At 52.8% G+C, this 12,687-nt stretch overlaps 5 protein-coding genes across 5 annotated transcripts; 2 read left to right on the top strand and 3 right to left on the bottom strand.

Moving 5' to 3' along the window:
* Nucleotides 1–204: 204 nt before the first annotated feature.
* On the bottom strand, nucleotides 205–2,342 carry J4E87_010376 (uncharacterized protein; the record flags this gene model as incomplete). The annotated part of the gene is made up of 2 exons (XM_049381950.1): nucleotides 205–2,088; nucleotides 2,202–2,342. The coding sequence occupies 2 exons, from the start codon at nucleotides 2,340–2,342 to the stop codon at nucleotides 205–207; spliced, it is 2,025 nt and encodes a 674-aa protein (XP_049228321.1).
* A 232-nt stretch (nucleotides 2,343–2,574) lies between these two features.
* Nucleotides 2,575–4,140, top strand: J4E87_010375 (uncharacterized protein; the record flags this gene model as incomplete). Its single annotated transcript, XM_049381949.1, has 2 exons — nucleotides 2,575–2,594; nucleotides 2,649–4,140. The coding sequence occupies 2 exons, from the start codon at nucleotides 2,575–2,577 to the stop codon at nucleotides 4,138–4,140; spliced, it is 1,512 nt and encodes a 503-aa protein (XP_049228320.1).
* A 413-nt stretch (nucleotides 4,141–4,553) lies between these two features.
* Nucleotides 4,554–6,011, bottom strand: J4E87_010374 (uncharacterized protein; the record flags this gene model as incomplete). The annotated part of the gene is made up of 2 exons (XM_049381948.1): nucleotides 4,554–5,353; nucleotides 5,402–6,011. The coding sequence occupies 2 exons, from the start codon at nucleotides 6,009–6,011 to the stop codon at nucleotides 4,554–4,556; spliced, it is 1,410 nt and encodes a 469-aa protein (XP_049228319.1).
* A 433-nt stretch (nucleotides 6,012–6,444) lies between these two features.
* J4E87_010373 (uncharacterized protein) lies at nucleotides 6,445–7,548 on the bottom strand (the record flags this gene model as incomplete). Its single annotated transcript, XM_049381947.1, has 1 exon — nucleotides 6,445–7,548. The coding sequence occupies one exon, from the start codon at nucleotides 7,546–7,548 to the stop codon at nucleotides 6,445–6,447; it is 1,104 nt and encodes a 367-aa protein (XP_049228318.1).
* A 1,868-nt stretch (nucleotides 7,549–9,416) lies between these two features.
* On the top strand, nucleotides 9,417–12,473 carry J4E87_010372 (uncharacterized protein; the record flags this gene model as incomplete). The annotated part of the gene is made up of 1 exon (XM_049381946.1): nucleotides 9,417–12,473. One exon carries the CDS (start codon nucleotides 9,417–9,419, stop codon nucleotides 12,471–12,473), a length of 3,057 nt encoding a protein of 1,018 aa, XP_049228317.1.
* Between the last annotated feature and the right edge of the window lie 214 nt (nucleotides 12,474–12,687).

The raw sequence follows: 12,687 nt of genomic DNA, 5'->3' as shown, positions 1-12,687 counted from the left end.
ACATACTCCAGCGAACTATCTCGAATGAAAAGGATCACATAAGCCGTACGAAACACTGAAGCATGGAACATTGTTGATAAGATGACTTTTATATTCTATGCATTGAATTCCCGGTATATCATCCCAAGAAACAGATCCAAACGCCAATCATGCATTCATAACCTCCCATTCCTTTTTCCCTGTTCCCTCCTTACGCATCGATATCTAATCAACATACTCAGATCGCACCTTCTTCGCCCTCCTCTTGTTGGCCTTGAAGTGTTTCTTGCTGTTCATCTTCATCTCAGTGGGGTCAACATCTGCCTCGAGCGCAGCGACCATTTTAGCTTTCCTGCCGCTGAGCTCCTTGCCCTGCTCACTGTACTTGTAGTGGAAGGGTTGGTTCACTCTACCCATGCCTTGTCCGGGACCGAAGAAGCGCTTGTCCATGCGTTGTGTCTTCTCTCCTTGGACGGGTACGCCGGCGTCGAGCTCGTCGTCCATCAGCGACATGTCATCGTCTAGTGCACCAGCGAGGGAGGTATTGCCGGGAAGAGAGGCGAGAGGGTGGTGTCGGCGCTTGGCGGGAAGATGGTCGACGTCGTAGAGTTCGCGGTTGAAGTGCTTGGGGTCTAGCGGTGGGTCGGTGGGTGGAGGGTGACAGAAGAGAATCTTGCCCTTGACGTAGTCCTTGAGGATGTATCGCGCCGCTCGAGACTCGTCTGGCTGACCAAGACCTTGGGTGGAGAAGCCTCTGGCGATGGCATAAGCGCGTAGGATTTCCTCAGATGTCAGAATACCAGTTCCGCCTTCTTCCATCGGTCGAGGGTGAATCTTCATTCCGTATAGCGCCTCAAGGAAGGGTTGCGGGATGCGACGTGCGACAAGGCCTGCGGGCCCAGTGTACTCGCGAAGTTGGTCGATTGGCAGTACACCAGCACATACGAGCTCAGCTTTGGTTGTGGCAAAGTTGGGGAACACCAGACCAGGACAATCGCAGAGCATGACCTTGTCGCTGAGATGGATAGTCTGGAAGTGCTTGGTCTTTCCAGGTGTTGCAGAAACCGACACCTTCTTTGCACCAATCAATGCGTTGATTGTGGACGACTTTCCGACGTTGGGATAACCGACAAGACCAATCGACGTCTTTCGCGGCTCGCCGTTTGGTCCGGTATCAACATCAGGCGCATGTTGGAGGAACAGGGCTTCAAGGTCCTCTGTTGTTAGTATCCGCGTGCGCTCGTCGCCGTCCGCCTCTGCTTGGCTCGCGCCCGGTACGTCGACTGTCTCTTCGTCCACCCACTTTTCCTTCTCTTCCTGCTTGTCTTGCAGGTCAATCTTCTTGGCTTCTTTTGCGAGTTTGTCGTCTTCTTCCTCAAAGTCTTCGCCTTCATCAGTCACAAGCTCGTCAGAGTCGCCGGCATCGTCCGACTCGTCGTCGCTTGCCTCCAACTCAGCACGAGCCTCGTTCATCTCTTTGGCGAGTTCAGCCGAGAAGAACTTGTAGTTGATGCCCGCTTCGGTGAAGTAGTCGGCCCATGCTTTCCGTTGCTCCAGCGTCATCATATCCGCCTTGTTGACCAGCAACAGATTGTTCTTCTTCGGGTCCACCTCCTTGACGTAGTCCTCCAAATCCTCTGATCGGAACATGAGCGGGTTACGGGCGTCCACAATCTGCACAACCAAATCTGACCGTTCAATAACACGCCACAATTGCCTCCAGACTTCGAGATTGCGCTCGAACGGTGTGAGGAGAAGGTCATTGTTCTCTTGCAGCTCCGCCAAGCCTCTTCGCCACTGCAGTAACGATGCCCTCTCTTTCTCGTCCAACTCTTGTGGTGTAGTGTCCTTATCCCAGTGAGGTCGCCTCGGTACAGTCAGTCGGTTCCTGTTTTCCTTGTGCTTCTTGGTGACGTTGCGCTCCTCAAGCGGCGAGAGGAGGTATGGGTTCTTCTGGTCCTTGTGGATAATCTTGACGTTGTTCATCTTCTCGGCGGTGAAGTCGGTACCGGCCAACTCGGCAGTGGAAAGGAAGTCGTCGAGGGCGCCTTGTTCGGTGACGGAGCGCATCTTCATGTACGAAGCCTCCTTCTTCTCGTTGGTGATGTACTGGAGGGTGTTAGTATGAGGCCAGTCGCGTGGTCTACCGGATGCCACCCATTGCGCAATGTTCCTGCGCGTGCGCCGATATCATAAGCATACTCCTCGTCAATATAACGTACCTTCTCGCCATTTTGACCGGTTCGCTCGATACCGGCGTTGAAGTTGCCCTTTCGCAGGTTGTCGCCCTTTCCCTTGCTGAACCTGTCGTTCATCAGGCTGTTGCCCAGCCCGACGCTCTTCTTGGATTTCGCGAGCACCATGTTTGCGGTTGAAGGTGCTGTATCGTGTGGTTGTGGTGTTTTTGGCCCAAATAGAGGGGTGAGTGGAAAGAGAAAGTTGCGACGGAAGTTGCCCCACCACGTCATTCACCGATTGCCTCGCCTAAATTATTTTTCGAAGACCCTTTTGTAAGCGCGCCTTCCCCAGACTTCCACAACAACACACTCGCCACTGCCATACGACCTAACCTCAACTCTCACATAAGCCACCAAGATGCCTCGCCGAAAGTTCATGTGAGAAGAGAAATCTGGATGCGCGTTCAAAGTACCCCGCTAACCCCGCGACAGCGATAAGAAGAACGCGACCAACTTCCGTCTCGTCCACCGCGCCCAAAATGACCCCCGAATCCACGACGAAGATGCCCCGCAGATGGTCTTTGCCGAGAGGGCCGCACCCAACCAACGCGAAACCGACGAGCCCGCAGGAAGTTCGCGTGCGTCGCAATACTCCGCCGCGACGGGACGCAGCAAGATCAAGTCGAGACGCGAACTAGAAAGCGAATATGGCGCCCAAGTACGGAAGAACGAGGGTGAAGCCGCCAACTACGGCATCTATTACGACGACACCGAGTACGATTACATGCAGCACATGCGCGACCTGGGCTCTGGCAGCGGCGATTCCTACTTCATTGAGCCCAAGGCGGAGAAGAAGGGAAAGCAAAAGATGGATTTGGCAGACATGCTGCGCGACGCATCGCTGAACGACAGCAGAAGCCAGGCCGATCTCAGCGTGAGCAGCAACATCAGCAGCGCGAGCGAACTATTCGGAGAAGACATGGCGCCCTCAGAGTTCGTGCGCAAGACAACCTACCAAGACCAGCAGAACATCCCCGACGCCCTCAAGGGCTTCCAACCAGACATGGACCCGCGCCTACGCGAAGTGCTCGAAGCGCTCGAAGACGAAGCCTACGTCGAGGACGACGAGGACATCTTCAACGAACTCGCCCAAGACGGCTTCGAAGTCGACCAACGAGAATGGGACAGCGCCGACCTCTTCGACGACGAGACCGACGATAGAGACCCCATGGACCGCTTCCTCGCAGAAGAAGACCCAGGTTGGGAAACCGACGACACAATCAAAGCCTCATCACCCAAGCTGCGCGCTCAGAAACCTTCCAACAACGACCCCACACACCCATCCTCCCTGCCCGCTCCAGATGAAGCGCCCGCCCCCGCCGACGCAGCAGACATGGCGTACCTCGACGAATTCAAGAAGTTCAAACAAGATGTCAAAGCCGCTAAACCCACACCTGGCAACCCTAGAAACGGCGCCGCAGCCGCAACAGACAACCAATCCTTCATAACAGGCGCCTCAGCCCTAACAGCCGGCGGCCGCAGAAAGAAGCGCAAAGGCGCCAAAACATCCACATCCGGATACTCCATGTCTTCATCCGCGCTCCACCGCACAGAAGGCCTCACACTGCTCGACCAGCGCTTCGACAAGATCGAGGAAGAATACGCTGACGACGACGGTTTCCCCGAAGATGACTACGGCTACGACGACTCTGCTTCCATGGTCAGTGGTATGTCAAAGATGAGCGGCATGAGCAAGATGAGTGGTATGAGTGGGTGGTCGAGTAGTGAGGCGCCGCCGCTGCGTGGCGATTTCGACAGCATTATGGATGATTTCCTAGGAAGCCATCATACTGCCGGAAAGAGTGGGAGGAGGGTTAAGAAGGGGAAGCAGCAAAGTGGCATGGAGCAGTTGGATGAGGTTAGGAAGGGTTTGGGTGCGCCGAAGGTCAAGCCGCAGGATAGGTTTAGTGTGTTGAAGGTCTAGGGAGGAGGAATCTTCTTTTCACTTCGCGTTATGATATAGATGACTTCATGCATTTGCTGGCGTTTGGGAGAGTGGGTAAAAGGGATCTGGGTCATAGGCTGGGACATGTTATACCCGAATTGCAAGTATACAGTGGAATGAAGAGATGAACAGAAAATACATTGCCAAATGCTTAGCCTAGGTTCTTCAGGATGTAGACAGACAGTCAATGCCGACCATATACATCCTCAAGGACCTAGACTAAGACTTTGGCAATATACCCTTCAGCGTTCTCATTCATTCGTTAATCTCGTACAAATCGTGACACCTCTTGTTCGTTTCCTTTTCATACCATACCACGTCCAGTAACTGATGTGAAATTCTCCATCCTTCGCTTCACTACCATACAACACGCCGTCTCCCCCAAGCAGACCCTAAGCCTTAGGCTCAACACTGCTCTGCGGCACACCCCTCTGCAGCGCCTTCTTGCTAACAAGCCTGAATCCACCGACCAGCATAAGCACCGCGAGCGAGCCCAGAACAACAGCCAGCGTAACAAAAGCACCAATGACGCCACCAACCGCAGGCGACATATCGCTGCTACCGTTTCCACTCTGCTGAGCAGTAGTAGCCCCGTTGTCCTTAACAAACGCAGCGCAAGAACCAGCAGTGTTACCACACTTAGTGCACCATTGCTCCGTAGTAGTAATCGCAAACTCATTCAGCTTATCCTGGAAAGTGGTCCACGAGACAGCGTTCTCGCTACCGCCGAAGAGAGGGAAGACAGAGGGTTCACTGGTGTTGCTAGCCGTGCCGTTGTGGAACAGGAAGCGGACTTGCAGGTCGTCTCCGTTGGGGAAACCCGAATCAACGTCCGCGTTGGTGAAAAGCTCGAAGACCATGGAGCTAGCGTAGTCGACTACGCCGGTGAAGTCGTCGCTGACCTTCTGCAGGTCGGCAAGACCGAAGAAGGACATGAAGGTTGCGTAGGCGCCGAATTGGATGCCGAACTTCTTGGAGCCGGAGGTGCTGATGATGTTGTTCATGTATTCGAGGATTTCTCCTGCGAGTTGCATGCCGGCTACTGCGCGCATGTTGTCGCTGGCGTTGTAGGCGAGACCCCACTCGTGGGCATCGGCGAGAGTGCGGAGTTGGGTAAGGGTGGTGTTGGTCAGGGCTTCGGAGTTGGGGATGCTGGAGTTGTGGATTTCGGCTACGTGGATGGTGTCGTAGACTGTTCATGTTAGTTTGGCTTATACATGAGGATTGGGACGAGACATACCGACGTAGGCGTTCTTGAAAGACACCTGCTCATCGCTGACCACGCCGTTCATTGAGGGAACAATGGAAGAGTAGAAGTCCTTGGAGCTGGACGCAAGGCTCTTGTACGCTTCACTGTCGAAGTAGGAGTTTGAGCTGGTCTTTGCGTTTTGGCAGCTCGAAGCATCCTGCAGCCAGCCATTGTCCTCAGAGCCGGAGCCGGTCTCGATGGTGTTGACTGGGATGAGCTGGTAGCCATCCATTGGCGCTTGTACGCTCTGGCCATTGGCAAGAGTCTGAACCGTCTGGACAGGAGGGTAAAGTCCCTGGAGGAAACCCATGGCCGAGTTCTGGAGGACATTGTCGACCGGTGCTTGAACCTGAAGCTGGGACAGCTTGACTTCATCCTCGTTGATGCCGTGGATCTTCGATTCGCCGGACAGATAACGTGAGCGGTAGTACTGGCCGGATGTGTAGACCTGTTCGTAACCAAGAGCAGTCAAGTTGGTAGGAGCAAGAGCCTTTGGTGTACGGTCGCCATGGCGGTGGAAGATGTAAGCTCCCAGGACGGTCTCAGCTGCCTCGGCACCGGCGAGCATGGAGAGAGCGGAAAGCGCGACGACAGACTTCATGATGGGCAATTGAACGCTTGTCAACGAAGGAAGCTGTTCAAGAAGCGAGTGAAGCAATTGAACCCAGGGCAAAGCGGCGAATCTCACGAGCAGAGGTGGGATGGGAAAAGAGTAAAGGCGGACATCAGGAAGGACTTATACCAGCTATCTCGCTGCATGCCCCGCTGAGTAAGTAAACCAGGCTCGGGATTAAGCTACAGCAGCTAGATAGCAGGAGCCATCCGCCCAATCCGAAGAACAAACAGCTCATAATGTAGCGGGGCGCTTGCCTGACGAGCATGGTTCTTTCCGAATCTCGCAGTTCGGGAGGGGCAGGTGTAAGTGGGGGTTAGAGCGACCCACTGCCCGCGACAAGCTTTTTCCGCGCACAAGGTATCTTTGGCCGAGAATGACAGTCGCGCTGAATAAGTAGTAGTCAGGATGACGATATCATTCATCTGTCGCGGCCATAGAGTATCTCGCAGACGCCGCCAATTGGCACATCCATCACGGCATCTGTTCCCGTGCTCCAGAAACCTTTCCAGTCCACTTCATCTTGTGCGCTAAATTGATATGCCGAGAAAGAGCTTCGTCGGCTGGGAGATGCACTGGCTCTAGTGCCTTTTTCCTTGTCCTTGTCGTGTAGCTTGTCTGTGACTAGCACCGGGTCGCGTACTATCTGCCCAGTCATGCGATCGACAACGGCTATCTGTGCGCATTCATCGACGAGGTTCTCGCAGCTGCTCAGCGGTAGTGTTAGGTAGCGCGTGTTGTAGCTTGCAAGGGCAACGTAGATGTATATGACTAGCACCACCAACCAGCATGGCACCGCGAGCGCCCACCACCGGTTCGGGTAGTAGTGGATGCCCATCTGATGCAGCATCGGAGCTGGTACGTAAGCCCAGAGGATGTACATCAGGAACGCAGCGGAGCTCCCCAGGTACAGTGCAAAGCCGTAGTATTCGTATGTAGGTACTTTCGGCGAGGCCCGGGGTACCGTCGGCGCATGCCGTGCCGAGCTCGCGAGGTTCGTGGGTGTGCTTGTGCCTGTGGTATGCGAGCCAGCTCTGGTATATCCTTCTACATCCGACGAGTCTGGTGTTGTAGGTCTCGACGTTGGGCGGCTGAAGGCGGGGCGAAGTAGCGAGGTCAATGATGGAGACGGCGGTAGCGGAGTCGGAGGCCTGTTGTAGAAGGGCGGGAAAAGCGCAGTCGCAGTATGTCGCGGGAGGTGACTATACGATTTAGAGGTTTGTAATGGTCGAGACGTAGGCGCTGGCTCCTCTTCGTCCTCTTCATCTTCGCTGACTACGTCCTCCACCATGAAAGGGTCCTCGTCTTCATCTTGGTTGTCCTCTACAGACGCCGCCTCGGAGAGAGCGCTATTCGATATTGGCGATAGAGGAGTTGCTCCTGGACGAGTCGCGGAGCGTGGAGGGGATGTTACCGTGCTGTCCTCGCGACTCTGCCCATCGAATGACGTCAAGGCAGGGAGATTAGGCGTAGATTTTGAGTAGAACCCTGAAGGAAGGGACTCCCCTCTACTGTGGGGTGGCATGTCGTTGACGTGTGGTTTGGCGCGATGTGAACCTCATGCATTGATCGCGTGCTTGAGCCTCTCAATTACGCGTTCGCGCTAGCGGAACCATCCCGCACCTGCCCTGCCCTGGAGGTTTGGCAGCTATCAACCCCGTGTAACAAAACCATCTCATCTCCAGTCTAACATCAACTACACAGATGGCTCCAAAATCCCCAACAACGGCTTCACCAAGGACTCCCCAGCTAATGAAACTAAGGGCACGTGACACTTGCTTCCCTCAACATACTCCGGTCGACTGATAAGACCCACGATCCGCAACCTGCACCTCCCTCTGGACGACAATCAATGCCATGAGCGCAGACTCCCTGCGAACTGGCCCATAATGGAGGGGCTTCAAGCGAGGTAATACCGATGGTGCTTCAATGTCTGTTCGGGCTGTCTTTGTCAGCATCGCTGCTATCGCGGCTTCCTCGTCCAGTCACTCACATCGCTGCCTAGCGCGACGTCTTCTCTGACGCAACAGACATGTAGCCATCAGGATGAACATTGGTATACATGTTGCAAGAAGAGCGAGAACAGAGATCGTGTTGTCTTTTGACCAGGCCATCATCAGACATACGCGTTACTGAGCGGATCAACGTCCTTGCCCGCCCATCATATATGCTGGAAAAGCAGATTTCTGCCACAGTCCTCAGATTCAAATTTGGCAAATCTAGCTGGTGTTTAAGGTTTCAGCCTCGCATTTTGACCGCATCAGGCTAGACGTAAAAGAATCCGAATGGGACGAGGCTCAGCATATCGGAATCTCACATGTACAAGGTCATACGCGTTGGTATTCCAAGCGTATGATGCCACACGCGTTCAAATAACAATTAGACAAGGCCGGACGTGCCGAAATCTGAGTGGGAGGAGGCTGAGCGTGCCGAAATGTGAAATGGGCAGGCGCAGTCATTGCATTCAGGACGAATCAGCGATGGGCGTAAGCCTCGAACTAGATTCTACTATACGAATTGCATAAATCGGTAAGTACTGCAGATACCATTGGTTTAGCATGCATGCAGGATGTGGCTGAATTCAGATTTCGCAAATAGCTGGAGGGCTGGCAGGCGCCATTCACGTGATGCGGTCTCTCATAATGCAGGCAAGTGCCCCGCGTTCAGCCTGGTCATTAGAGAATCTGTTTTTCACATCTCTAGCTACTCTCTTGGTGAATGCATCTCTGTTTCAAACGCAACTATGCCCGACAAACCCTACACGCAACGCATACCGAAGTGCGAGTGGAACCTGCACAAATCTACTATTCACCGCCTGTATGTCTTGGAAGACTTGCCTCTTACAGCTTTAGGTGGGGTCAGAGACATTATGTCCACTGAGTACCATTTCTCAGCAACGTAAGTGCACGACAAAGCGCTTCATCGTCGCGTAAGCCAACTATTGGGTATTGACTTCCGCGCAGAAAAGCACAATACGAGAATAGGGTGAAGAAATGGGGCTTCTCCAAATATGGACCCTCATCCAATCGGCGTAGTAGAGTGTCAATAGCCCAGGAAGGAAGGGCTGAAGGCCAGCAGACGGGATCCCATACCAGACATCATGGTAGGACTCTGACCGTTGAAGGTAAGAGCTTCGATTCGCCTCTGTTATTAAATTTTTGCCGACTAAAACTTGTAGCCTACCCGATCCGACGGAACCTTGCAACCAATAGTCTCTCACCATACCGCTCTGCTCCACGGTGTGCTCCGCTCGGTCCTGGGTCGCTCGTACATGCCTGGTCGGCTTCACTCGAAGAACTGCTTGAAATATCATCAGATTCCGCGCCTGGTGACATAAGCTTGACTACGTCGTCTCGCCATACCGGAGTTGACTTGTTCTTTTCTCGTGACCACATGTCAGCTTCAGGCGCGAGTCCAGGCGCAGATGATGTGTTCGACTCGGCATGGCTACCTTATACGAACTGGAACGCTGCCCCCAGGCATTCGGGAAACCCCCTCGCATCAAGTTTCGCAACACTGATCATGCCGGTTATCTTGCGCTTACCAAAGTTCGGATCACTCGGCACTATGATCTCGTTTGAAGACAGCAGTGCCTTTGAGGCTATCTTCAGGAATATCTTGCACGAAGGCTCCTTTCAACTTGTACGCCAACAAAGCATCGATCGTCAAATCATGTACATGATCTTTCATCGATTAGTCAACGACGGTAATGCTATCCAGGCGCTCATTAGCCCCGAGACTAAGCTCGACCGATTCCTCAGAGAAGGGATAACTTATTGCCTCTCACTTGGAAACGAAGTTCTCATGAACATCATCAATGCCACTCCCTCTCCCTACGATCTGGCATTAATACAGAACATCTTCTGTGCAGCGCTGATTCTGGGGAATGGACCCGTCTTGAGTATGATCATGAGAATGGATAGAGAAAGATTTGTGGATCGCCCCGTCACCATAGGATATGCTCAATATTACCCATTGGAGTATACAAGTCTCAAAGGATACCTGCAAGCAACACAAGTCCTCCTCGAATTCGGCGCTGATCCTAATCAGCAGATGTTCGCGGATCACATGCTGATCTTAGCGGGGACTTTACCAGCCGAACACCCAGGCTATGCAGTTGGACTTCAAATCTTGCGACTGTTGTTTGACCATGGTCTAGAGTTCGAATCATCAGAGTCTAGGTCCATCGCGATACTCTTGTCACGGTGCGACCAACAGTATTTACCACTATTAGCCACTCACTGCCGGGACATGAGCTTTCAAATCTTCTTTCAGAAACGCGCTTTGCCGTGTATATTGTGGCGAACAGACTTGGACGATTCCTTCTTCGAGATACTGGAAACAATCCTGGACCGAGCTTCATCAGCTAGCAGCGGTCACCGAGATCTTTGGAACGAGGTGTTATCTACTTCCCTGTATTGTACAGTTCTACGCAACTATGTTTCGGCCTTCGATCTTTTGCTTGCAAAGGGCGCGATGCCAGATGATATTTGCTTGACCGGTGCTGTCAGAGGCAACGATTTGAAAATCCTTGTAGAGTTTCTGGATCGTGGTCTAGACCCCAACGCCGAAGTTACTATACCCTACTGCGAGGAACCAACTACGCGCCCATTACAGCCCGAGATTTGTACGGCGTTAGGCGAAGCCATTACGAATCGATCCAAGGGAGCGTTCGAGATACTTCAAGCGCGGAGATATGTCTCTGAACTGGCCCATCAATCGGCTGGCTTTGTTCACGCCTTCGTAGCAGCGTGTCAGGTTGGGGACAGCAGGCTTATGAGTCTGCTGCTGCAATTGCAAAGCTTTCCTAGCAGGCTTAAGAACATAGAGAACGCTCTTGAAGCTGCCATGGGAGAGAATCAACACCACATTATCGAACAGCTCCTGTCTCTGGGCATCAGGCCGTCCCTGAGGTGCCTATACAAAGCGATTCAAAGCAGGCGACTAGAACCTGTCAAGCTGTTGACGAGTTGTATGGACATATACGGCATCTTGAGAGAAAACGACGGGTTTTACAGAAAGTATGATCCCGTTCGGGATGCTGAAGGTCGTTTTTACCCGGAGTACGACAACGTCATACTCTTTGAAGTGTTGAGCTGGGGTAATCAAATCGCAATTGATTGCGTACTTCGAAGTGGACACCCTGTCAACGTGTCCATCCGGCCAAAGTTCAATGAGTTTCACGACTGGAAATTAGACTTGCGACCACCTGGGCGTGCTGACTATTGGAACATAACCCCCCTTAGCGCCGCTATCGTGAAGCGGAACTCAGCAGCAGTAAAAGCATTGATTGCATACGGTGCACGACTTCTGCTACCACATCAGTTCAACTCACAATACACATCGCACCAATCTACCCCCATTGCGTCACGGTATTCATATTTCGTGGACGATGGGTGGAATCTAACACCGCTTGCTGCCGCTGTATTCACAAACGATCTCCCTTTACTGGAAGAGTTCCTGCGCCTGAGAGCGGACCCCTTCGATAATAGCGCTCTTTTCGTATGCATCATGCGCGACTTCGAAGATGCCATGGCGGTGATACTCTCCGCTTTTAGGGCACGATACCCAGACGGGGTACATTATTTTGGCTCAGATGCACTCTATCAAGCCATAAGACGCAAGAACATGCGACTTCTTAGGCTTCTCGCAATGAATACCGATATCACAGGGCCCGTTGAAGAGAATTGGAGAACCACGCCTGACGGCCATGGGCGGTTTCGACCAAGTGCATATTTTACGAGTCCACTTGGCGAAGCATTCCGTCTTTTCTCCGAAGGTGATGACACTGGCGAAGTTATTGACGTTCTCCTGCCTCTGGTTAAAGACCACAACACTATTGTACATCAAGACTTCAAACTTGGTAACATGACTAGCCTACTCCACGCAATCTCTTTGGGCTCTTTGGACATCGTTCAGAGGTTACAACAAGCAGGCGCCAACATATCCTTACCAGCCGAAGTGACGGTTACTCGAACACCACTGCAGGCGGCAGCACAAGCGGAAAGCAAGGAAATCGTAGAGTATCTGCTAGACCAGGGAGTCAGTCCAAACGAGTCTCCAGCGATCCGAGCAGGAGCAACGGCTCTCCAGCTAGCGGCGATCACAGGGAATATCAATATCGCAACAATCTTGCTCAAGGCAGAAGCCAACGTCAATGCGCCACCAGCATTTTTTGATGGCAGAACGGCGTTCGAAGGCGCCACGGAACATGGCCGTATTGAGATGATGATCTTCCTCGTTGGTCAAGGCGCCGATCTCCTTGCAGATGGCAACGCGCAATATAGACGTGCTGTTGCGTTCGCGGAAAACAATTTGCAGTACGCTGCGAAGGCAGTCGCAGACGAGCTGTACACAAAGGCTCTCGCTAGCCAAGGACCGAGCTTCATTGACATGGGTGAGCCGTGGGCTGAGGCTGAGATGCCAGACTTTGGGACCCTCTTTCCATAAACAGGGAGATTCTCGTTGCACGTCTTTCCTTTTTACGAGCAGGCTGCGGGGGCCCTGCACACCATACTTATCCTTATATACCTATATACTGTTGCTTGCAACACCAGATCGATGAATACAATTACGTCTTTCCTTTTTGTTCGCACGTTGCATTATTTTTCGATGGTGCCACACCAAACTAGCTGGTACGCCATTCACAATGCTGTCTCGCGGG

The sequence above is a fragment of the Alternaria ethzedia genome (assembly GCF_023757985.1).
Source record: "Alternaria ethzedia strain BMP 0044 chromosome Unknown scaffold_47, whole genome shotgun sequence".
Lineage (NCBI taxonomy): Eukaryota > Fungi > Ascomycota > Dothideomycetes > Pleosporales > Pleosporaceae > Alternaria > Alternaria ethzedia.
This window is presented reverse-complemented; position numbering and strand designations above follow the sequence as displayed.